Below are 26,872 nucleotides of genomic sequence, written 5' to 3'. Positions count from 1 at the left end.
TAGAGGATGGACAGATCTCCTATGCTCTTGGATAGGCAATATTAATATTGTCAAAATGGCCATACTTCCCAAAGAGCTATACAGATTCAATGCAACTCCAATTAAAATCCCAACATAATTTCTTATAGAAATAGAAACAGCAACTGGAAATCCATATGCAGCAAAATGAAAATAAACTCCTATCTTTCACCATGCACAAAACTCAACTTAAAGTGGATCAAGGACCTAGGAATTAGTCCAGTAACCCTGCACCCAACAGAGGAAAAAGTAGGCCAAGTCTTAATCAGGTTGGATTAGGCTCTGACTTCCTTAAAAAGAGTCCTAGAGTGCAAGAAATAAAATCAAGAATTAATAAATGAGATGAACTCAAACAAAAAACCTTCTTATCAGAAAAAGAAACAATGAGGTGAACAAAGAGTTTACAATTTAGGAGCAAATTATTGTCACACACATGTCAGATAGAACACTAATTTCCAGGATACATAAAGGACTCAAAAAACTTAATATAAAAAATAAACAACAAAATCAATAAATGGGCTGGAGCTTAACAGACACTTCTTAAAAGAAGATAGACCTTCAATGAACAAATATGTGAAAAAAAAGTTCAATATCTGTATTAATTAGAGAAATGGAAATCAAAACTACTCTAAGATTTCATTTCACACCAGTCAGAGTGGCATTTGTCAAGTATACAGACAACAATAAATGTTGATGAGCATGTGGGGGAAAAGGTACACTCATTTATTGCTGGTGGGACTGCAAATTTGATGCAATCACTGTGGAAAACAGTGTGGATATTCCTTAGAAAACTTGGAATGGAACCACCATTTGACCCAGCTATGCCACTTCTCAGTCTATACCCAAAGGACTTAAAATCAGCATACTACAGTGACACAGCCATATCAATGTTCATTAGCAGCTCAATTTATAAAACTAAACTGTGGAAGAAACCTAGATGCCCTTCAATGGATGAATGGATGAATAAACTGTGGTATATATACACACAATGGAATATTACTCATCATTAAAAGAGAATAAAATCATGACATTTGAGGTAAATGGATGGAGTTGGAGAATATCATGCTAAGTGAAGTAAGCCATTCTCAAAAATCCAAAGGCCGAATGTTCTTTCTGATAACTGCATGCTAATCCAAAACTGGGAGGGGGGAGGCATGGGGAAAATGGAGGAAATTTTTGAATGAGCTACAGAATACTTCCTTTGAAACAGAAAGGATGGTATGCAGATAACATGATTTTACCCATACAAAATAGAAGTAATCTTTCTAACAAGTGGACCAGCTGCCCAATCCCAGAGAGAGTGCTTAACATCCTCACTATTGGTAAAGATGTGTTATCATTGCTCTGATTTATAAGTTACTTAGGTATACATCTTGCAATGAGTTTCTCTTGGAAAGTTATACTGATCAAGGTTGCAAAATGTTTTTCTGGGCTTTTTAGTTTTGTTGTAGGGAACATGTTTGATTTTACAGAAGAAAAACTTTTTTTGGCTACATTTATTACATCCAAACCCATGGTGTAGATCCTTGAAACCCTGTTCTCTTTGTTTTAAAGCAGAGCTCACTTCTCCAGAAGATTCTTGGTGCTTCTCTACAGGCACAGGTTCTTCAAAGTCTGAGCAAGGCTCAAAGGAAGTAGGTATTTAGCAAGGTGGATATCTAGGGGGCTAGAGTTTAATGCTGAGGGAGCACCTGGTATGAAACCTTTGAAGTAGGAGTATGGTTGATTATTCTGGGTATAATGAGGCCATCATGGTTCGTAGAAGGAGTGAGGAAGAGGATGGTAAGAAGTGGCAACACTATAATAAAGAGATGGTCCTGTATTAACACCACTCTCAGGTGTCAGGATGACGTCATTAGGAGTGGACACCTGAGCTGGCACAAGAGCCCTGGATGTTGATGGGCTGGAAGGTGAAAAGGCAGAGGTACTACAACATGGTGATGGTGGCTACTTGCATTTGAGCAGATAGTTCTTGGGGTTGAGTGTGTGGGCCTGAGGTTCTCAGATGGTAGAGTTTGGGAAGAACTCTTGGAGAGAAAGGCAGATACCAGATCAGTAAAGGTTTTGTGTGCTGTGTTATGGAGTTTGGATGCAGAATAGTGGGAATCCTAAACAGAGCCATGCTGGGAATGCTCATTGGTAGCTGTGAATGGATGGATGGGAGGTGAGCAAGAAGGAGGCCTGGAGTGCAGTTATGATGTGGAGAGAATGAGTGACTCACCTGAGGCATGGCAGTGGGGTGGGAGAGGAGGGGTCAGACAGGTTTAGAAACTAGAGTCAACTGAGTAGATTTGTGGGCATGGAGTTTGGAAGGGGAGAAGAGTTCAGAGACTTCCAGGGTTTTATTTTAACCATTTTTTGTTTCCTGACAGGACACTTGATAATTGTGTGTCAGTTGTACTGCTATAATTCTGCTGTGTAACAGACAGCCACAATCTCAGGTACATCTGGCAATAAAAATGTATTTAATTCAGGCACTAAGGGATTTCAACTAATGGGGGCTGAACTTGGCTAATATTACCTGGCTTTGCTCCTACATTTTTGTTCATGATTCAGAAACATAATTAAAAGCAAAATATCCCTCAATCAAGAAAACACTTTTATTACTGTATAAGCATGAAATCAGAGAGTGATACATATTATGGTGATACTCAAATGTATTACAGAACTAGAAAGGAATTTCATCTTTCTTTTTAGAGCCAAGCATATATAATCTCCTGTATACTTGTTTTGAAATTGAAGAAGAACTAATCCTAAACTAAGAGGGCTGAAAGCAGTATTTGTTCCACATAACTCATCCTAAATTTACCTAGTAGTTTGGGAGACCATCTGTGTCTTTATCTGGAAGCAAAATAAACTCCTCCAGCTTTAGGACAGGAAGTAGTTTTACAACTTGGAGCAAGATGCCCACATAAGTTAGGCTCCTATATTTCCACAGAAAAGGAGGCAAAGAGTTGCTATCTTCCCTCATGTTTGCATTTCAAAGAAATGGTTCCCAGGTCCTTGAGAAAGGCATTTCTGAGCCACAAAGCTGGTAAAAAACCTAACCAGTTTTCAAAATCATATATAAGCATTTCAAAAGAGGAGAAAATAACTATTTATAATTGCAGTTTCCTAAAGCAAGTGGCATAAGAAAAGGGAATAGACTCTTCTTTTATTCAACAGGGATAATTAAGCTTTTTACTTGTAATTTTTATTTGTTTTTAAGTCAGCTGAAATGTTCACCAGGTGCACCTTGGTTGGGTGTGCTCACATTTCAGGTGGTCATGTGGCTGACCCAGGGCAGCTATAGTAGGTTGACCAGGAAATGTTACATGAATCCATCCTCCAGTGGGTAGCCCATGATTGTCTTCCTGTGGAAATGGCAGAGGGTAAAACCAAGGCACCAGTGCTTTTCAAACTTCTGCACTAGTCCCATTAGCTAATTTCTCATTGGCTAAATTAAATTCCATGACTGGGTCCAGAGGCAGAAGGTAAAGGTAGTAAAAGTCTGTGGAAGTGAGAGAAATAGCTATAAATAAGGGTGAAGAATTGGGGACATATTAATAATCATTTTATCACAAGTGGTGCAACTTTATGAATTCAGTTTGGAGTTTTGAGTTTCAAGTGTATGTGAGGAAATCTGGTAAAGATAACTCATGGGAACATGGGTGTAGGGGAAGAGAATTCAGGAAAAAAGGTGGTCACTCAATATAATTTTGGATGTGATATACACAGAGAGGCAGAGGTCCCAGGAGAGTCTGTGAAGTGAGAAAACTAGAGATTCAAGGAGGGAGCCCTGGGACCAAATTCTTCCTCATGGTTGGGCCTCATGTTTGGGGAGATGAGCCCACTGCCCTGTGTAGGTCCCTGTGCTCCTTCCTTTTATTCCCTTTTCCTATAGAACTCCCAGAATTTAACATGAAACCTTCTCCCTGATATCTAGGCAACTCTGGGGTCAAGGCGGCCTCCTGGGGCTCCACAGCTTCCTTCCTTCCTTCCAGGGATGGGCTCTGACCCTCAAGTGCACATAGAAGGGCCAGAAGAGGATGGAGTGCGCATGGTGTGCAAAGCCTCAGGATGGTTCCCAAAGCCCCAGGTGCAGTGGAGAGACCTCAGTGGAAACAAGTTCCCAGCGCTTTCTGAGGCCCACACCCAAGACACTAAGGAGCTGTTTAGTGTGGAGGCCACTCTGGTGGTGAGAGACAGTTCTGTGGGGAATGTGACCTGCTCTGTCCTCAACCCTGTCCTGGGCCAGGAGAAGGCCATGGCTATTTACATCCCAGGTCAGTGCTGCTTCCCACTCCCAGCAGAGCTGTGGGGAGGGGCTGGCCTCTCTGAGTGTGCTGGTCTCCTGGGTGTGCCCCTGACCTGCTGTCTGCCTGGGCCACAGAGCCCTTCTTCCCTCAGGCTTCTCCCTGGAGGTCAGCATTTGCTATGATCATGATCATGCTGGGGCTCCTACTCTTGGTGGCTAGCTATTTTTTCACCAAAGAACATTCAACAAGGATGCAGGTGAGGCAGGAAAAGGAGCATCTGTTGAGGCTTAAGGAGGAAGAACAGCAGGCGAAGGAAGAGGTGCTGAAGGCCATTGGTAAGACCACACAGGGCAAGTGCAGACCTGGTAGTGAGTGGGACAGCTGACAGGGGGCAGAGTCTGGGCTAGGGAGATCCAGGGTCCAGGGCCCAGAGGAGGTGACTGAGGAGGTCTGAGAGGACAGCTAGAGATTGGTGGGCTCTGGTGGGTTTGTAGTTAGAAATTCTGTTTAATAGAAAAGCTTTTCTGGGGTTTTCTAGGCACACAGTTTTTCCTTTTCTTGGGGATGGGTGTTCACACTATTTTTCTTTTTCTTTCAGATGAACTTGAGGCAGATCTCAGTAAGTTCTGCTTTCCCTCCTGAATTTCTGTTTCCTTGGTAGCAGATGTTCTAGTTTCTAGTTCCCCTATTTCTTGTTGTTTTTCAGATCAGAGGAAAGCTGCTTATCTGTCTGGTAAGTGACTTTCCAGGTATCCCTTGATTCCTTATCCTACCTATGTCCTAGTGTACCTTCTTGTCTCTATCTAGGCTCAGACATGTGTGGCCCAATCACTGCGAAGCTAATTGGAAGCTAATGGAATCCACAACCCTGCTCCCTGAGCTTTCCTAGATCTGGGATGCTATTTGCTACCTAAAGCTTGGAAACCTGGATGTGATGGAGACCCCTGGTCTGTCATGCATTCTGCATCTTATTTAAACCTTGGCTTGCCCACATTATATTGTGTGGGAAGCCATCCGTGAATTACTTTAGGGTCTTCTTTAGTTTTGGCAGCCAAGAAGGTTTTAGGTTTAACCTTGGAATCTCTCTGTGGCTTTCCCATGCAATAGATTTCCCAAGACACATAACCTTTACTAGAAGGATACTTCATAGTAGCTGTGAAAGTTGGTGTAACCTGTTGGGAATTAAACAGCTCACTTAAAATTTTTTTCCATTCTATGGAAGTCCTTTGATGTTCCCTGATATAAAAAAGCAAGCATGGGCTCCATTTTGCATTTTTTAGTATATAGAAGCTGGATCTGTATGATTGACTACCTGATCTTGCCCCTGATTTCTAAAAATATTTTCTGTGTCCTGGGTTTTTTTTTCCAATCATTTTATTTTTCTTAGCTTTTATTTTGCAGCCAGCACATTCCACCGATGGGAACCACATTACCATTACCTGCATGGGTCTCATGTGAGAATATAGATTTTTAGCCTTCAGTGCATCTAGTTGTTAGTCTGCACCTAGAAGCTTAAAGGCAAATACTAAGAGTTCGTTAAATGATCTATATAAGTAAATGGAGTCATTAAGTTTAGGAGTGTGGCTTTCTGTTCATCTCCCAACAAATCACCATCCAGAGATTTTGTTTTCTCCAGCTCCCAATGGTGCTAATCCAAGTGGGCTGCTCACCACAGGTTGGAATGTGATGGAGTGAACCGAGTACTTCCTAAAAAGTGGTTCTTATTCTCTAGAAGTATTTTGCATGTGAAAAGTTGGGCAGTTTTACCCCAGAACTCATTCCTGTCATTAAATCATTCTTCATTTTGGTAATTTCCCAAATGTCTTTTTAAATTCAATGTTTTTTTTTTTTTTGTTGTTGTTTGTTTTTTTATCTTGTGGTGCTGAGTTGTAAACCTGGTGCCTTGTGGATTCTAGGCAAGCCCTCTACCATGGGCTACATCCCCACCCCTTTTCCAAATATATCTTTGCCAGAAAAAACCTGGATATAATAATGCCTCTGACTATTTTGGGGTGAATTATGTTTTATTCTCTCAAATATTTTCACGTGGAGTATAATTTTTATCCTTAAAAGCAAAACTAAATAAAGACAAATACAATACAGATTGTTATGAGTTCTGAGGCAGATGGTTTTCTGACAGAGAGGAAGCAGTGGGACAGTGGTAAAATCAGCCGTCTTGATCTGTGGTCCAGGGGATTTCCCATAAAACCCTGCTGTCCCTGAATATACTGCAGAGGCCATCTCCTTTCAGGTCTCTGTCCTCCTGTGGGTAGTCTCATCTTTAGAATGGAGGGAGGCAAGGGCTGAGCAGCATTCATGCTGAGCAGGCTTGTTTTAGCTGTGGTCTCACCACCGTGTGTTCCCTTTCAGCCTGGAGGAAGGCCCCCTGTATGCAGGTAAGTGACTCTGATGTTTCCTTGGCCTTCCCTCCTCCAGGAGCCTCCTCTGCCCTTCTGTATCAGTGGCCTCCACCCCAGGATAGGATGGATTTCCTGGTCTCTCTAATTTGTTTCCCACGCCTCCCAGTAAACAGTTTTAATTTCTCTTGTTTTTTTTTCCTTTCATATTTCTCACACTTTAATCTGTCCCCTGCCCAAACTAACCAAGAGCCAAGCACAACGGAAAAGCAAAATTCTCCTAAATCAAGAGGAAAATGATTGTAACGTGTGTTGGAAGACCACAGCGACCTCTCCTAGGAATTGGACCACAGAACTTACCTCACATTCCTGTTTAAATCATTCTTCATTTTTTTCAACATATTTTTAGTTGTAGGTGGACACAGTAACTTTATTTTATTTTTATGTGGTGCTCAGGTAGAACCCAGTGCCTCATGCATGCTAGTTGAGCACTCTACCTCTGAGCCACGATCTCAGCCCTAAATCATTATTCATTTTTGATAATTTCCCAAATGTCTTTTTAAATTTTGATTTTAGCTTTTCATTTTGTGGTGGTGAGAATTGAACCCTTCCTAGGCTTTTCCTCTACTGCAGGCTAGTGTTAGCTGTACCCTCTGAAAACATTGTGTTCAACTGGTATTTGTTGTTAGTACAATGACACTGAAGAGTTCAGTTGTGAGTAGAGCCTGGATGGAGCAGGGTTAAAACTCTGAAAAGGAATTGCTGGTTTCTATAAAATTTCAGAAACCATATTTGACAGCTTAGGACTTTCATATTCCTAATGTGGGGCCTTGGTTCTGTATTCCCTTTACCCCAGATTCCTACTATTTGGGTCCAGATTTAGTTTTCTTGTTTCTTTCTGGTGCCCTGGGTATTGGTCTTCTCTCAGCCACCTCCTACTCTGACTCGCTGTCCTAGCTGGGTTTATTCTATGCACCTTGGTTGCTGAGCAATTAGTTTCTGGTATTCTGAATTTGGGCTCCAAGATGCTTAAGGGGGTATGTGAACTACTTACAATTATATGCAACACTCTGTGTTTTTGTTTATATTACAGGAACAAAATGCAAGTTAATGTTCACAACAATTTTCTCTGCTTTTAAGAAAATTTTGCTTTGCCTGTTGGGGTTGGTCTTTGATTTTTTTTTTTTTAAATATATGAAGATCATAAGAGGAGGAACCTGGAGAGTTTAAAATTATTTACCCGATAAAGGGTTGGGAACAAATCAGAGAAGAAAGGATGAGGTGGGAGGAGAGAGGAGGTGAGAAAGAAAGTAGAGTGCCCAAGACTCACATAGACATTGTGCTGAAGCAGTGAGAGCTGGAAAATCACATCCAAGGTGGTTTGAGTTGAGTGTGAAGAGGATTTGCAGGTTCTTTGTGTACATGAAATGTAACCAACTCCTTGATACATCTTTGAGAGTTTTCAGTGAATTTAGTGTGTGTGTGTGTGTGTGTGTGTGTGTGTGTGAATTCCATTAAGCCATTCCTAAGTAATCATCTCATTGAGTTTGCCTATGATAATGAGACCACCTCCACCTTTCAGTAGCAGTTAGGACAGGCATATGCTAAGGCAGTTTCCAATGCAATGAAACTTCACTTTTTAACTGTGGGGGTTAGTTTAGGAACTGTGTCATCTGAATTTATGTAATATGCCCTTTTCCTGCTCTGGATGTTTCTTTTTGACATCAGGGATATAGAATGTGAGAGACAGAGAAGTGTGAGCCATGGCATCAAGGAGGCTTTAGATTCAGAAGTCTGAGAAACACTCTTTGAGAATCTTAATGATTTTTCTGGGGACATGTTTATTAAAAAAGAAGGATCAAATAGTCTTTTTTAAAAACCATCTCCTCTTTCTCTGCTGAATTAATGTCTATATGTTTTCATGTATAACTTGCATATTCTTTTATTTTGTAAGGATAAACACCATTACTATACTAGAGTCCAAACTTTCACATTGACTGGTCCATAGTGTGAGGTGGACAAATGTCTGTCTCATCTTGTTCATGAAATTGTAACAATGAGTTATAAATTAAAATTTTCTGTGGGAATTATATGAAGGATGCATTAAGGTGCATAGCATGGTACTTGACACACTGGAAAGTTTCATTTTTTTTTCCTTTCACTCTTTCTTCTTTTCTCCCATGTCTGCTTTCTTCTCCTTCTTTTGCTTCTCCTTTGATAATCTGAGTCAGTTATTACATATGTCCTCTGGGACAAGAGTCCCCTGTGTTTTTCCTTTGCTTTCAAAGCAATTAAACTTCTGTTTATCAACTAATATACATATAAACAAATGGGTATATCCATCTAACAGAAGTTATGTGTGGATTTGTGTATGTACATATACATTGTATTTATATAAGATTTTGATATTAGGGATGGAACCCAGTATTTAGTTATTGAATAAACAATATAGGAAGCCTAAATCAATTAAAAATTGATTAGTAATTTTCTCTCTTGAAAAAATGTTAATAGCAATTATACTTATTTTCTACATCTATATTACTTGTTGAGATGTGCATATATATGCATGTTTGTCTATAATATATGTATAATATAAAATATATAATACATATACATATATATCTACATATATCTATATCTATTATCTATCTATCTATATCTATAACTATATCTATATATCTATAACTATCTATCTCGCTATCTATCTATCTATCTATAAAGTTAGGGCTGATGCATTAAGACTATGTAGGAATAACAGTTAACAAAGAGATGTGCTCCTTATAAGTAATCTTTATTTGAAGGTCCTTGGAAAGATCAATTATTGCTACAATTAAGAAATCAAAACCAGTTGACTTGTATCTAATTTTTCTTATTTTATTTCATAGAGTGCTGTGTGGAGTGCTCCTCATCCTTAGAGATTCACAGATATTCCAGAACACAGTGTCCATGGTTTGCAGGTATCACTCGTTTGATCCTGGAGTTTTTTAAGTCTCTGGGCTGGGGCACCATCCCAGCTGTCTCCTTGACCTCATCTGTTTGTGGAACCTGCTGCCCAGCAGGGATAGCAGGAGTGGTCCTGATGTTGAGAGGAAGGGTCCCTTCACCTAGGATATGGGTGCCTCAGAAGAGACTCCTCCCTTTTTATTGCCCTACTTGTGTAAATGCAACTAAGACTGTAAACGGTGCTGTATGGGTGTGTGGCTACTGGCCACAGGCTTTTAAATAGATTCTAAGTGTTTGATGTTCTAGCACCCTGAATGATTCGAAGATGACTGAGTAAACATCTTATCCTAATTTTTAAATTATCAAGCTAACTTTCATTGTGGTGAAAAAAGATAAACACCAGCTTTTTTGTTAAAAACAATCATGAACATAGAAATCTGTGGGAACAAGTGCATGAAGTACTGCATACATGGCATACCTTAAGGGTGTCTGAGAGGCAAAGCACGGCCCTGTGCTAGGGTGAGTAGCATACCATTCACCCCATAGGCACAGCCCTAGGCATGAGGCCACATGTTGCAGTACCAGCACTTGGTCCATGGCCCCTCCTTGATTGGTCGCTGCCAGGACAGTTGGACAGAAATTGTATTGGTGGCTGCCTATAGTCTGCTTAGCTATTGCCTAAGTTTATATACATGGTAACTGTGCAATAAAATCAGACCCGCTTCCTGCTTGGTCTCTGAAGGTCTTGATTATCAACTGTACAGCCACACTCTCCTCTACCCTGTACCATGGACCTCCTCACTGGATGAGAGAGAGCCCACAGATATCCATCTCCAGGAACTGTGATTGACATGGTGATAACCAGGAAGCAATAGTATGATGGTTTTAGTTTTACATCTGAATCTATACCATTCTCAGTTCACCTTGGCAAAATCACTTAATTCCAATAACTTCAATTTAGAAGGATTTTCTGATCCTTGACAACTAATTTGATCTATGTTTCTCACCCTTGACCAGGAACTCTCATTTGGATTTAGAAATTGTGATTAAGTTTCTTAATAAAATATTTGTGTCTGTGACAAAATCAAGGTTAATTTTAGTGTGCCCCTAAAGCCCCTTCAAGTGTGAATATGAAAGTAGCAAGTTATGTGTTTGTTGCCAGGTTGGAGTCATACAAATCAAATATGAATTATGCCCTATCAAAATGTTTAATTATTGAATAGCCTGAAGAGGTTTTCTGTTTTTAAAAATGATTTACTGTCTTTAAAAGGGACAATATAAAAAAAGTTTCTCTTATGCCACTTATCCTTAAGAGCATGGACAAATGATGCACTATAAAGTAATATGAACATTGGATAAGCCACAAAATACAGAGTTATTCTTAAACTGTCAGCTCTACTATCCATGAATATATCAGAGCAGTTACTTATAATTTTTTAATGTAAGGAAATAATCCACCATGAGTGAGAATCAGCAGGCAAATGACATCAGGATCAGACATTCAAAAATTTTACAGAATGAAATGGTATAAACATTCCATAGTAAAGTATGCTTAAAGGGGAAAATTATTAATGGAATAAAAGTCATAAGAAAAGAAACTAAGAATGTTGAATTAAAAGGTCAATTTATATTTTGATATTTAACAATGGTAAACTTCACAAAAATAAAGGAAAATTGGAGGAAGTACCAAAGAGCAGTTTACACCCAAAGAACATGTTTAACTAGAAAATACATGAAAATATCCATGGTTTAGTTGAGAGCCATAAAGATGTGGAAGGGAAGAAGTAAATGTTCAGGAAATTATAGGACAAAATAAGATCTTGCTGTATATCAAATAGAATTTTCCTTAGAAAAAATGTGATTGGGAATAATAATCAAAGACAGACTCTGAGATGTTTGAAAATCATAATGTAAGCAAGATCAATAAAAATAATTCTTCACTTAGGCATATTATAGATTTAAGAATACTAGGGGGCTGGGGTTGTGGCTCAGTGGTAGAACACTTGCCTAGCATGTGTGAGGCACTTGGTTCGATCCTCAGCACCACATATAAATAAAATGAATAAAATAAAGGTCCATCAATGTCTAAAAAATATTTTTAAAAAGACATTTAAAAAAAGAATACTAGGAACAAGAAAATTTACAATTGGAAGAATAATATGTTTATAAAAACAAATCATAAATGTATTATTTATTATTCAATACCAGTAGTAGAAACCAGAATAAATTCTATTGTATCCTTAAACTGTGCCAAAGTAATCAAAGTAGAATTTGATTCCCAGCTAAGCTATCATCAAGGTTGTCTGAAATACAAACATGCTTACATGAATACATAGGGCATACATTGAAAGCCTTGATTTCATAAGAAATGAGTAACTGCTAGGGTATGTTAAAACAAGGTAAAGTCCTATTTTAAAATTGATATGCATGTGTTCAAAGAAAACTCAAAAAGATAGATCTATAATACTATAATAACATTTACACAGTAAAAGTTTAGAGGATTAAAACATTTTAAGGTTGTTCAGTTACTGGGAAAAAAAGAGGTGCTGGATAAATTTAGACTTAACATTTTATTTCCATAATTCAGTTGTGTGAAACCACAATAGGAAATAAAACATATCAATAGAAGGGAAGAAATGAAGTAACATTAAGGAAGGGTAGAAACATTGATCAATAGAGTAGCATGCAGGGAAGGACTAATTGAAAAAGCTAAAGTATAATAAAGTCTTACCTAGGATTGTACACAGCCTCTTCAGTTACTGCCATTTGCATCATGCATGCAGGACTTTGAACTCTCCTTCTGCCAAATGTTAACTGGGTGAATTCTCTGAATCTCAGTTTCTTCTATAAAATGAGAATAATACTACTTATCTTAAAGGGTTGTTTTCAGAACCCGAAATGAAAGTAGGGCTTTACCATAATCCCTTACTTTGCACCCTTGGCTTATAGTTTTAACACCACTTCTTTTTTTTTCCTTTTTCTTTCTTTTTGTAATTCTTAGTGAAACAGCATTTAACATTACCACTCAAATTTTGTGTCAAAAATACATTTGTAAACTACTTGCATATTAGAATTTTTTTATCTATGACTTCCTTTATTTTGCCAGATCCTTTCTGCCAGGATTGGCAATGCCTAGCTCATCTTGCAGATTGGCAATGCAAAATAGGCTGCATGGGATTCAGAGTGAAGTGAGTGGAATAGACAGGTGATAATTTACCTTTCCTACAATGTCCTCTTATTCCCTGTTTTCCTGCCTCCATTGATAGTACATATTTTGAATCTTCTGAAGTTCACATCCTCCATATATTTGGTGTTTGGACAAATGGAAATAGGATGATCACTCCAAAAAGTATTTAGACTCAAACACAATTCACATTACACATTGGTAAAATAAGTTGCTTACTCTTAAGTCTATGGATCACTATAGTTTTAATGACTTACATTCAACATAACTCTACCAATGCCCTAAACTTTAATTTTCAATGCATTCAATGAACTAATAATGTATCTGATAAGGGGTTAAGTGCAAAAATTGTTTTCCTGATGCACATACAACTGAAATTTTATCCATCCACTTGTTTTTATATTTTCATCTCCTCCTCCATATCTCATACTTCCTGACATAAGGAATACACACTTTTTGGATTACAAAATTTTCACACAGGAAGTTGCAAGGATGATGGCCTTTAACCTATAAAACCTTGGCAAAATATAATGAAGAAGTACCAATGTTTTAAAATGAATAAATCATGAAGAAAATTCAGGAAAAGAATAACTATTATTTAATTTTCAGTTGCTTTCAGGACACCATTAGATACTGCACAAATATAGGGCCTGCTATTTTTTTAAGGCCACAACAGCTAGCCAAAGTGGAATCCCTTCCTGGGATGCACAGTGCTAGTGGGATTCATTGCTGGTGAAAAAGCATCATCTCATGATTTTTGTCTTTCCTTCCTTCCAACTGAAAATTTAATCATGATACTGAAAAAAGGAAGGCAGGGAGAGAAGGAAGGGAGTTACAAAAGCAAGAACACATATCACACACTACAGTGCTGCTATTTGAAAAGAGTCACATAGATTTGTGCATCAGATAGCCCTGAAGATGACAGTGGCCTTGTCCAAATCAGTGTATTGCATTCCTAAACTACATTTCAGATAGAAGAGTGACCTGGCTGACATCAATGTCCTGCAAAAGGTGCCAGATGAGCTGACCCTAGCCAGAGCTGAACTGGAGATGCTGACTGAGAACCTGACGGAAGAGTTGGCCTATCTGAAGTAGAATCAATCATGAGGAGGCCAAAATTTGATTTTTTTTCCTCCCAGACCTCAAAATTAAAATATCAGGTTTGCAAATCTGGAGTTAAAACATGACCTGTGTAAGTGGCCATTTGTTTTGGATGTGCCCGTGCATGTACATTGCTGCTACTGCTGTTTATAATGGTTCTTACTAAGGTTTAATTAATCAGAGACACATTCTGATTTTGTCATTTTCATTATAGGTAATAAATTAGGTAATAAGAATTTTAACTCTCTTGATTTAGTGATTTTGAAAATATACATACATATATAATTTCAAAAGTTAGAAAATAAAGAAGTCTACCAATAACATAAAATGCTATCTGTGCCACACATGGCACTCTGATGGACCACAGTGTATACTAGTGACTAGTGTAGAGAATAGATACTGGCAGTAAGTTTTTACTCAATTTTCAGTGATTCTACCAATTCTGCAGGATTGGACACTTCTTGCAGCCCTTGACTTAACAGCTGTAGATGAAATCTCTCTAGCAACCTGCATACCAAGCCTCCCCTTCCTGTACAGACAGGACAGTGGATTCTCTAGAAGGAGGGTTAACCAATCCTTCTGGCTCTTAGACACAGCATATAGAGTCCATGGTCACTTAAATATCCTGTGAAAATATCTTTAGTAGTTATTTTGTTGTTGTTGTTGTTGTTTGATTTAGTGTGCCCAAGAACATTTACTTTTATTTGTTCTAATTAGTTATATGTGAAAGTGGAATTCATTTTGACACATCATACATAAATGGAGTACAAATTCTCATTCTTCTGATTGCACATGATATAGAGTTATTCTGGTCATATTGTAATGGGCCAGGCTATATGGATAATAACCAATCAGACTCCATTTTGCCCTGAGACTCCACATCATGTAAGAAATGCTTCTCCCAGGGAAATCTCCACCTCTACCCATCAACAGTTGCTTAGCATAGCATGTTTGGCAACACAAAATGTCAATTCTTATACAATGTAAAAGTGTTTTCTTTGTGGTTCCCATTTTTCTTGGACAGTGTGTTCTGTCAAAGATTGATTATCTAGATAATAGTAACCATTCTTTACGATGTACATGACATTTTTGTCCATGCTGGGTGAACAAACAACAACAACAAGAAGTAACATTGTCTTTAAAGTTACCAATGCAGTTTCGTTTCTAGGTCATCAAACAGTTGTTGAAAAAATGTGAATGTCTATAAAATGTCTACTATACATTGTTTCTAGGACTTTTCCTCAATTGAAAAAAAAATTGATACTGTTCAGTGCACTTCTCTGATATCTTTGATTTTAAAAATAAGTAAATTTTATTTAACATATATAGAATTAATTTTAAATAAGTTTGTTAGAGACATCTAATTGGCTTACAAAGTTAAAATGTTAACTGCTAAATATAACATCAAGTACTCTTGACTCCTAAATTTTATAGGGTAACATACTTAAACATTAAATGTGTTTTCCTAAATTGATAAATAAAAGAATTTAAAATTACTTTGTGTTGTCACTAAAAATTTGTTTTTCATTCTGCTTATGATTTTAGATCTCATGACATTTGTTTATGGTTTTGAATTATACAAACAGCCACTTATTCTTTAATGTGGTTTTGGACTACAAAAAGTGTACTCACACCCTGGGTGGGGGTTGAAGGGTATAGACTTGCAGCCTACCTATCCCTTGGATGGTGGATCTGGACTACCAGCTGGTGAATAAAGTTTCCATCTCCTGCTTTAAAATCAACTCAGTAATTTATTGCAATGTCACCTTTACAATATATGCATGTAGAGTAATAATTTGCAATTCATTCTGCTCTTCTTCCTCCCTTCATACCCCTCTCCCCTTTCACTCCCCTTTGTCTAATCCAAAGTATCTCTATTTTTTCCTAGCTCCACTTCCTTATTGTGCATTAGCCTCCACATATCAGAGAAAAACATTAGGCATTTTGTTCTTTGGGATTGGCTTATTTCACTTAGCATAATATTCTCTAGCTTCATCCATTTACTGATAAATGTCATAATTTCATTCTTCAAGGATGAGTAATATTCCATTATGTATATGTATTACATTATTTTTATTAATTCATCTCTTGAACAGTACCTAGTTTGGTTCCATAGTTTGTAACTGCTTTGCAAATATAACCTCGTGACATCTTCACCTTATCATTGTTGAGAAGGTTCATTTACTAGGCCCATTTGCTGGATGAGAAAACGGAATCTCAGGGAATTCCACCTAATTATTCAGAGATATTTTGTAAAGTAGAAATACAAATCTAGTTCCATCAGCACCCCCAATGCATTCTACTTCTACACAGTTCATGGCTGACCTTATCTTACCCACAATCCATCCCGAGCAGGTCCCAGAAGGAAATCAGGCTGGCTCTTCCCAGAGCCCTCTAGACAGAGGTTGGCCTCCTCCACTCTTAGTGTTATTTTTTCTCTGATTGCCTGGCTCCTCTCCAGGCTCTTCAAGCTGTCCTCTCCCATCTTTGTTGTTCAGTGACATCACCTGTCATTCATGTTTTTATAGACCTCTCAGGAAGAGAAAATCCACATGGATTTCAGAATGGCTCAAGATGTAAATGACTGGTCATAATTGGACACCCTAAAAGGGGATGGTATTGATGGCACAGGGGTATAAATCTCATGATGGGCCAGAAAACTCATTTACAGAGCAGCCAAAGGTTTATGTAGATCCATAAAATGGCCACAAACAACCTGAACATCTAGGTAGTAACTCATCTGGAGCAGTCATAACCTCTTTCTGCTGGAGAAATATCAGTGGCTTCTTTTGGAATTGAATTAGGTGTGAAAAATAGCTCCTATGCCATTTGGCTAGGAAAACTGGTAATGATGATGAAGGTGATAATGCAATAGCTTATATTCATAGACCACTTTGCATACATTATTTCATTGAATATTCACAAAGTCCTTTCACTGACTGTCCTAGTCAGTTCTAGCTGCTACAACTAAATACTCGAAGCTTAAGGAACATTTATTTCTCCCCATTTGGGAGGGTGGGAAGTTCATGGTCAAGGTACTGATAGATTGAATTCTTGGAAAGAGCCCTCTTTTTGCTCATAGCTGGCTGCTTCTCACTGTATTCTCACTTGGTGGAGAGCAAGTAAGCCCTGGTCTCTTTTTCAAATTCTGAGAACACTAATCTCATCTTGGGAGACATGCCCCCCCTGGCCTATCAAAATCTGATTAGCTCCCAATGGCCCCACTTCTCATGCCTTCGCATTGGCATTAGGGCTTCAACATCAATTTGGAGGAGACACAAACATTCAGTAGGGAATGCACTGTGGAGGCCCGGGCATATTATGTATCTTCTCTGTGCTTCTGCTGCCTCATAAAGAAAAAGGATGGTAATAACTCCTGATCAGTGTGTGTGTGTGTGTGTGTGTGTGTGTGTGTATGATTACATTGAATTAAAAACAGGGGATTAGATGATATATGCAAGTAATCCTCGATTTAAAAAAATGAATATACAAACACAGGTATCAAAATAAAAGCTGAAACCAAGTTTAAGAAAAAATTTCAGTGTGGGAATAGAACATTTTATCCTCTTCCTGGGAAATATTGAGTTTTTTCCTGATGATATCAACTTTTTAGGAGATCTAATACATATTTATGAAATTTAACATGATAATTTAGAAACAATGATATATACTTATATTATACATGTATTACTTTATTCTGATTCCACATTTTAGAAATCAATTTTTAAATAAAACTCATCATAGTCCTCTCTAACATTGTTTTTTTTTTTTTTTTTTTTTTTTACCCTCTCCAAAACAAATTTGGAGTCTTAAAGGCAGTTTCCAGGACTTGGGTTCTGTTCCCTCTAAGGCGAAGGAAAGACAGGTCCTTGTGAATCAGGATGATCTTGACAAACCACAGTGAGGCCTTCATGTGGCTTAGTATATTTGCAAGTTCATCCTACAGGTGTATGTTTGCGACCACCACAATGTGTATTCCTTTTAAATGACTGAACAACACTTGTACACAACACTATCCATAGACTCAAACCCAAGGCCACATTCCAAGGAATCCTAGCAATCTGTACTTTCTATCTGATCTACCCTAAGCATGAATTGCTGATTTAATAAGAAATAAAAGAAGCAATAAAGACTGTGTTTACCTTTGTTAGTAGAAAATAAAGAGTTCGGCCAACCTCATACTCCAGGACCACTCAGGTGTGGCCCACATTTGGTCACCCTGTCCATCAATATAGTCACTACCCTGACTCCAGAGGCAGGCATGATCTAGGAGGGTGTCCATTTTTGCTCCCTATGCAGCAGGAAATGGTGACTGAAAGAAGAAACTGAGAATTTCCCAGCATGTAAGCCTGTGGGGAGGCCTATGGTGGGGGACATAAACCCATCTTAAAGCCATTTTCTCAAAAGCCATATGATTTCATGACACTTGGGAAGTGAAGGAGCTTCTGGTTCTGGCCACTCCAGAGGAAAGTTCAAGATAAGTGCCAATTCAGCTGTGTGGCATGAGGAAGGACCTATACACTGAGCCCCAGGACCATGTTCTTGGCAACCCAACTCCAACTTTGTCACCCACTGCAAGTCTGTGCTGCACTGGCCCATCTGGTGATTCATTACTTCCAGGACCCTGATTCCCAATGCAGCCTACTGGGCAGCACCTTGAACTGGGTTCAGAAGGATGCATTGGCAGGAATTATCCCACCAGGAGAGATGAGCACTGCCACAACCTCACCCAGCGGCTTTCACTGATTACTGCAGGTCCAGTGGACCCAGAAAAGGCCATGGACAATGGAAGGGGCCCAAGGAGCACCCATTTGGGACAACAGTTCCAGGTGAGGCTCCCTCCAACCTCACTCCTCCAGGTCCACACTCACTGATATTTTGCCCAGTTCAGAAACAAGCCCAGAACTCCACCAGTGAGGAGGTGGGACAGTTCATAATAGCTGAGCATGGAGGAGCATGCAGGGCTGCTTAGTGGGTTATGGGAAGCTTGAGCTTGAAACCTCACAGCTAACTCTGGCAGGGTGCCCTTCCATCCAGGAAAAGCCAAGACCCATGACAACTGGAACCTCCAAAGAGTGAATGCTGAGATTGGACTGGTGAAAGGTAACATATCTTATACTCTTGGAACAGTAGGAGGCTTAGTATTGTCCCCAGAACAGCTAAGCAATGAAGACAGTCAAAACAATGGAGAGCTGGGGTTGTGCCTCAATTGCAGAGTGCTTGCCTAGTACGTGGGAGGCACTGGGTTCAATTCTCAGCACTGCACAGAAATGAATAAAGGCCTGTTGACAACTAAAAAAAATAAATTTAAAAATTGGAGAATCTTGATAACCAAAATTCAAAGAAAGCAACCCAAATATGAATAAAACTCGATTTTGTGAGCACACAGCTGGGTTTTTCTGGTTTCCACAAAAAGAGAAAGGACTGTGCACAGAGGGTAGCATTGCCTCCCAGCCTGCCCTGCTGAACCCCTCAGCCAGACTCTGGGGGATGCCTTAAATGCATTCTCAGCAGCTGTTCCATCCACTGTTCCCAGAGGAAGTGCAGGAAGACACACAGGCCATGATCCCAAAGCTGCCACCACCTGCAAATGCTGCTCAGCCAAGAAACTTGCCCCCCAGCAGTTCCCCTTCTGACTGGCCAGGCCCAGGCAGGACAGAAGACAGAACTCTGACAGCTCAGGGGCGGGGCCACGGGCTGAGGGATTCTTGCCATTGCAAGAGCTCCTGGCTGTCAAACTAAGCCCCGCCCACCCTCACCATAGCAACGCTAGATACAAACACTAGCTCACACCTTCAAGGGAGGACAAGGTGTCCTTGCCTCACCCTAGTCCGCACGTGCTCCACGCCCCAAGAGCTACCCTCAACCTGCAGCAAGAACCTGCTCAGCCCTCTGACTGCCCCCACGTCCATCGGAGTTCAGCCCATCTGTGCTGCCATCCTGGCTGCCTCTGGGGAGGGGCAGGGTCGCCGCACCAGTCTGAGGGGAGAGATCCCTGGCCTTGCCATAGCTGCCACCCCTCAAACCCAGCATCTACAACCCTTCCGAGATGATCCGGAAACCTCACTGGGTCAGGAGGTGGACCAGCGGGATCTGAATCACATCCCAGTGTCAGCACTCAACAGTCCCCCAGGACCCACGCACGCACCAGGCACGCAGTTCCCTTGCCTATTTCTTCTGCATCTGGTGCAAGCACGCGGACTTTGCACGAGCATGCAGACTTTGCACGTGCATGCAGACTTTGCACGTGCATGCAGACTTTGCACACGCACGCGGAATTTGCACGCGCGCGTCCGTTGCTGGCGCAAGCCTGCCTCTTGCCCAGTATTGACGGTTTTCCTCGCGTGCTCGCCTGTTCTCCACTCATTCCTTCCTCAGCCGCGCCCTGGCAACAGCTCTGACAGCCATTTCGCCTGAAGCTGCGTGAGCAGCCGAAGAAGGCCTTCTGCGATGGCTGCTAGAATTACCCACTAGAGCCTACGCTAAGACTGCCATGGAGACTTCCCACAGCAAGTGTTGTCCCTCACCCCTGCCCCCGGCGCTGAGTGGCAGAGACCTGCCAGAAGGGTCCCACAAGAAGCCCGGTCATGGGCCTCGCCGACTTCCCTCTACTGGTTGGCCACTAAGGGCTTCCTGGGCTGGTGGCACCACTCGCAGGTCATCTTCCAGGTCATTTTGCCGCCATCCTGCAACTGCTCTTCAGCGGTTGCGAAAAGTGCCTGCTCGGTGCTTTTCCAGGGTCCTGCGGACCCTTGGATCTTTTCTCGGAGACTTGGATATTGCCTCCTCCCTCCGCATGCCAGGTCTCCTGAGGAGGACGCTGCTGTCAACTGCAGCTTTCATGAATTCCTGCATCCCAGGCCGCAGACTCAGACAGCCGCCTTGTAGGGTGCAGGGGCAGGAAGTGGCTCCTTGCCATCTTCCAGCACCCCAAGAACCCTGCCCAGGGAGGACTGTGATCACAGCCCCTGAAGACAGTGGCCAAGTGGTGGCTGAGCAAGCAGAGCACCCTGTAGATAGAGAACATCAGAGGGGGCGCCCTCAGGTCACTGGGAGAGCATCTGCTTTTAGGCCCCTGGGGGCCCATAGCGGTGTGCCTGCCTTTGTGCCCAGGCCTGGGCCTCTGTGGAGAAACCTCTGCACCCAGAGCTCCCAAGACAGAGCTGAGAGCTCCCGGGCCATCTGCATGAGCTCCTGCCCCAAAAGAAACCCCATCAGCAGCTCCTACAGCTCCACACGAGGTCTCCGAGCCCTGAAGAGGAGGGCTCCAGACCCATCCAAGGGGGAGCCGCCCCTGGAATGTTCTTCATCCCCAGGGATTCCCCCAAAGAAGGCCCAGGGTGAGAAGGTGGCAGAAGGCAGGGCGGGACACCCATTGCCCAAGAAGAAGTCCTCACCCACGGGAGACACCAGTAGGCCACGGAAACGCAAGTTTCCTCTCCTGCAATGCCGCCGAGGGGAACCTCTGAAGCTGCCACCACCTCTGTTAGTGGCCCATCCAGTGACTGCTGAGGACCTAGACAGGGAGAAGAAGAAAGCTCTGCAGCACATCAACCGTCTTCTGATGGGTGAGACCCAGGCCATGGGGAACAGCTGTGCCATGGCCCCACAAGCCCATGGGGGGGTCCCCTCTCCACTGGGAGGGGCCAGGCCTCTGCCATCAGTGGGCCTCAGCCAGACCTTTCCCCATCCCCCCAGCAGCTCAACCATGGTGGCCCACACCCCAGTGTGGGTCAGCTCTGCTGTCTCTTCCCAGAGCCATCCTCCCATTAACAATCTTACAGGATGGCTCTCCCCCAGCCTGCCAATTGCTGCTTTGGCCCTTCCTCCAAGGCCCTCTCTCAGCACATTGGCAGGCTTGCCTGCACAGCCAGTGGCCCCCTTTGGGGTCACACCCTTGAACACCACTATGCCTTCACAGCCCCCACATCTGGGGCCTCCCTCCACCTTGGGTAGGAGCTTCCGGCGCTCTCACCAGGGCCCAAAGCCCTACTATACTCACAGGCCCTCACCTGTAGCAAGCTCCAGCTCTCCAGCTCGAAGGGTGCGAGGACACATTCCGCAGGGTAAGCAGCCTCTCACCCCTGGAGCCACTGTCCCACCAAGTTCTGGGGTTCCTGGTGGGATGAACCCTGGAGCCCCTAGCTTAGTCAGCTGTCATCAGCTTGGACACGTGGGAGCTCCAGGTCCAGGGGCAGCTCCAATGCCACCCTTGACTGTGGGCCCAACAACCTTGGGCAGCCTAAACTACTCAACCCTTGGGTCTGACAAACAGAGAAACTCCACTGTGGGTCCTCGTGGTAGCACCCAGACACATTCAGTGACTTCAAAGGCAGCTGGGAGGAGAGACTTGTCCTTGGGTCAGACATCACGCAAGAAAAGATCAAGCTCAGAAAGTAGAGAAACCCCCAAAAGTAGAGAGCACTGTGGGGCAAGTTTGGGAAATGACACCTACACTGCCCCTAGCCAGAACACCACCATGGCACCCAGAAAACACACCAAAGAGGGTAAAAAAGGGCAAGGAAAGAGTGGAGTTCCTACCCCGAGTGCCATTCCTCAAAGCCTGCCCATCCAGAAACACCAAAGCTTACCTCAGGGGACAAGCACTCCCACTGAAAAGGGTATCTCTAGTTTGCCTTCAGTCCCTGGGACATCAAGGAGATCAGAGAGCCCAGACTTGCTTCCTGAACTCATGTCAGCCTTTGGGGCCTGGTGTAGCTCCTCCCAAAGAGGAGAAACCCCAAGCAACAGGCAGCAACAAGGAGCAATGTTGGAACAGAACACCTCCAGTGCCCCTAGCCAGAGCACCACCATGGCACCCAGAAAACACACCAAAGAGGGTAAAAAAGGGCAAGGAAAGAGTGGAGTTCCTACCCCGAGTGCCATTCCTCAAAGCCTGCCCATCCAGAAACACCAAAGCTTACCTCAGGGGACAAGCACTCCCACTGAAAAGGGTATCTCTAGTTTGCCTTCAGTCCCTGGGACATCAAGGAGATCAGAGAGCCCAGACTTGCTTCCTGAACTCATGTCAGCCTTTGGGGCCTGGTGTAGCTCCTCCCAAAGAGGAGAAACCCCAAGCAACAGGCAGCAACAAGGAGCAATGTTGGAACAGAACACCTCCAGTGCCCCTAGCCAGAGCACCACCATGGCACCCAGAAAACACACCAAAGAGGGTAAAAAAGGGCAAGGAAAGAGTGGAGTTCCTACCCCGAGTGCCATTCCTCAAAGCCTGCCCATCCAGAAACACCAAAGCTTACCTCAGGGGACAAGCACTCCCACTGAAAAGGGTATCTCTAGTTTGCCTTCAGTCCCTGGGACATCAAGGAGATCAGAGAGCCCAGACTTGCTTCCTGAACTCATGTCAGCCTTTGGGGCCTGGTGTAGCTCCTCCCAAAGAGGAGGTACCCCAAGCAACAGGCAGCAACATGGGGCACAGTTAGAACACAACACCTCCAGTGCCCCTAGCCAGAGCACCACCATGGGGACCAAGGGACAGAAAGCAAGGCACACACCAGGGAAAGCAACCTCTGGTGTGGCCACAGTTACTGCCATCCCCCAAAGCCTGCCCACACAGAAAGGCTTAAGCTCTCCTGGGGGAACCAGCACCACCTCCTCAAAATCAACCTCTACTTTGACATCCACCCGTAATCCATCTATGAGCCCTGGGAGCCCAGACTGGCTCCCAGATCTGATCTCTGCTTTTGGAGCCATGGTCATCAGCCCACGTGGAGAAACAAGAAGCGTGAGAAAGCGCTAAGAACACACTTGGGCTTTAACACCTCCAGCCCCCCTACCCAGATAGGATGATGCTAACTTCTTTAAGGACTGACACTGCCTAGATCCCAACAGTCCTCCACTGCCCTCAGCTGGGCCTGCCTCCACTCCATGGGTCCACTGGGCATCCTATCACCTCCACCATAGGATGGTGAGTCTGGCATGCTGTAGCCCTTGAAGACTTGTGAGGGCACTCAATTTGGCCAGGGCATCCACCCCAGTGAAGCAGGGCCATACCCCCAAAGACAACAGCCCATGGGAGCAAGGTCAGCTACTTGCTCTGTCTCAACCTATACTTCCTCTCCTCTTCTGGTCTGCCATTTGACCTTAAGTCCCAGAGGCCAGTATGCTGTCTTTACCTTAAAAGTTACTTTTAAAATAGCCACAATGTTTATCATGGAACTAAAATATAGGTGGATTCCCACTGTAGCCAATGTAATTAAATCCAGGCACATGCATTCATCTTTAAAACCTCCCATTATATGAATATCATTAGTAGATAGTGGGATGGATTCTTCATCCACATAGCTGGATGTACTAAAGTTAGATCTGGGAAATAAGTCCAATAAATTTTTCCATAGACTCCACTCACCTGGCAACTCAACAGAACCAGCATAGCCATTGTGGTTGAGACTTATTACCTCCTTGTTGTTGAACTATCTGCTCAGCCTGAAAGGCCAGGTCCTTCAGTTGTCTCCTCAATGACAGGTTGGGTTTTCTGGAAATATAGAGGCATAGCCTTTACCCTATGTTATTACTAAATCTGGTTTATTCTAGTGCTCCATGTGTCACTCAGTAGGAGTGAGACTTTTAATATCACAATTTTGAAACTTTTCAAAATAATTGTGAGATTTAGTTGGGTTATATGGGATTTTGTTTCCCCCTTTTTATTTTTAAAATTGTAGAAATAAGTTGATATTAGCTGGAGCACCATTAGATTTAGAGAATGGCCCAGCACTGTACAAGTACTTAAACAGCAAGAAGTGACAATACATATTTTTATTTGGCCAGGAAAATTAGCAAGAGTGACCTGTGATGCAAGGGAGGATTGTTAAAGTCCATGCTGTCGAGCTAAAGAGGGCACCACAGCAACAGGAGGCCTAGATTTTTGTTGTTTTGTTTGTTTTTATGAGTCTTATGATTTCCCTTTGTCTCTACTAATGGGCTAAGCAATAAAAGTATAAACTGGGGCCAGTATAGATACTAAAATACAGTACTACAACTTGTTTGTCTTATAAGTAATCACCTTATTATTATAAATTACCTTCAGTTGTTACATTAAAATTAGTACTTGCATAAGGCTTTATGAGATAATAGTTTTAAAACTTGTAAGGATAATACATTATAAAACTAATAAGAGTAAAACATTTAATTTTATAATAGTTATAAATTAAGGAATATAATTTTTATAATTTGAAACATTTACTTATTTATATATAGTGTTTTTGCTTACTTTAGGAATATAGTAATCTTTATAACAAAAGCCTATCTTCTGAATTTAATTTTAAATAAACTTGAATAATTGTCTTAACTTGGAATGAGATGAAAGAATTTTAACTTAGGTATGGTGGCCACTTGTTCAATCTTAGGTAAGATGTTTTGATTTTGAAACTAATCTTAATTTTTTACTTGAATATTATTTTATAAAAAATTATACATAATTTTAAAATTAATATTAATTAGTGAACCTAATTTATCATTATATATGAAACATGAAACAGACAAGGTAAGAGAGCTTTTAATTCCCTCTTAAGGCAAAGAGGCACAGCATTTTAAAACTTTAAATAAGTGAGGCTCTCTTTGTTGACTTTTAGAAATATATTTAATTTGACTTCTCAGGAGAACATAAAATTTTATAACATTTCTCAGTAATCATCATGAACCATAGAGTGAAGCTGCATGTAGAGGTATCCCATCGGCTTATAGGAGGGTGCAGTTGGCTGAGCGAGGAGGCCAGTGGTGATACCCTGTCGTTCATCCATAACGAGGTGGAAAGGGTGTTTAGGGTTAGGAAGAGAGAGTGCAAGAATATGTAAGAGCATTCCTGAGCTTGCAAAAGGAATTGGCTACTAGCTTAGGGGAGGTGAGGGTCCAATGAGGGGTCTCCTTAGTGGCCTTGTATAAGGGATTGGTAAGAAGTGCAAAGTGGGGAACCCAATGCCTGAAAAAGTCTGCCAGACCCAGGAAGGAGAGGATGTAGTCCACTGTTTTGGGTGATTGTAGGTCATGGAGAGCTTGAATTCTGTCTGATGTCAGGCTTTTAGAGGTTGAAGTGAGAAGTGTACCTAAATAGTTAACTGAAGAGGTAGTAAGCTGGGCTTTGGCTGGAGAGGCCCAATAGTCCAGGGACCCCAGGAAATTGAGGAGCTGAGCAGTGTGAGTTCACAAGCCTTGAATGATGAACCGCATAGAAGGTCATTCACATATTGTAAGAGTGTGCTGCCCCCTAAGTCACAAGCAGTTAGATCCCATGCCAAGCCTTGCCCAAAGAGATAGGGACTGTCCCTGAAGCCTTGGGGTAGGACTTTCCATGTCAGCTGATGATACCTAAAGGATGTAGGGTCTTCCCATGTGAAGGCAAAGAGCTAATAAGAGTCAGGATGGAGGGACACTATAAAGAAGGCATCTTTAAGATCCAGGACAATAAAGTGAGTGCTCAAAGGGGGGACATGAGAAAGAAGAGTGTCAGGGCTGGGAACCACCAGGTGGATGGGAATAACTGTCTCATTTGTTAGGCGGAGATTCTGGACTAAGTGATAGGCTCCTGAGGGTTTGCATCCTGGCAATATGGGAGTGTTGCAGGGGGAGTCAGTAGGAAAGCAGGGTCTCTGGGCAAGTAAGCAGTCTATAATGGGTTTAAATTGCTCCCTATAGGTTTTGGAGATGGGAAATGGGGACATAAAGGAAGTTTAGTTTGCAGTTTCAGCTAAATATGTACTGGCTTGTGGTGGGAGGCTATGACCGGCTTGAAGATGTTCCAGTCCTGGAGATTGACTAGATCAGGGGACGATGGCACAGTAGATACTGTCTGGTTATTAGAGAGGGTAAAGATTAGAGGCAGAAGGACATGGGTGGTAGTATTCTTTGGATGGATTTTGGACCGTGGCTCCTAATAATTGGAGAACATCTCTGCCTAGGAGAGGAATCGGACAGGATGGAAGGACTAGAAAAGAGTTTGTGAATGGGTGTCCCTTCAGGGCACAGGTCAGCTGAGCAGTTCAGTTTGGGGAGGAAGGTTTGCCTTCAATCTCCATAAC

At 42.0% G+C, this 26,872-nt stretch overlaps 1 protein-coding gene across 1 annotated transcript; it reads left to right on the top strand.

Moving 5' to 3' along the window:
* The first annotated feature begins 20,334 nt into the window (after window positions 1-20,334).
* On the top strand, window positions 20,335-23,598 carry LOC139706132 (putative POM121-like protein 1-like). Its single transcript, XM_071613829.1, has one exon. The coding sequence runs from the start codon at window positions 20,335-20,337 to the stop codon at window positions 23,596-23,598; it is 3,264 nt and encodes a 1,087-aa protein (XP_071469930.1).
* The last annotated feature ends 3,274 nt before the right edge of the window (window positions 23,599-26,872 follow it).

The sequence above is a fragment of the Marmota flaviventris genome, chromosome 6 (assembly GCF_047511675.1).
Source record: "Marmota flaviventris isolate mMarFla1 chromosome 6, mMarFla1.hap1, whole genome shotgun sequence".
Classification (NCBI taxonomy): Eukaryota; Metazoa; Chordata; class Mammalia; order Rodentia; family Sciuridae; genus Marmota; species Marmota flaviventris.
This window is presented reverse-complemented; position numbering and strand designations above follow the sequence as displayed.

Excerpts from the sequence above, each read along its gene's own strand:
- LOC139706132 (XM_071613829.1), top strand. The coding sequence starts at position 20,335 with ATGGAGACTTCCCACAGCAAGTGTTGTCCCTCACCCCTGCCCCCGGCG.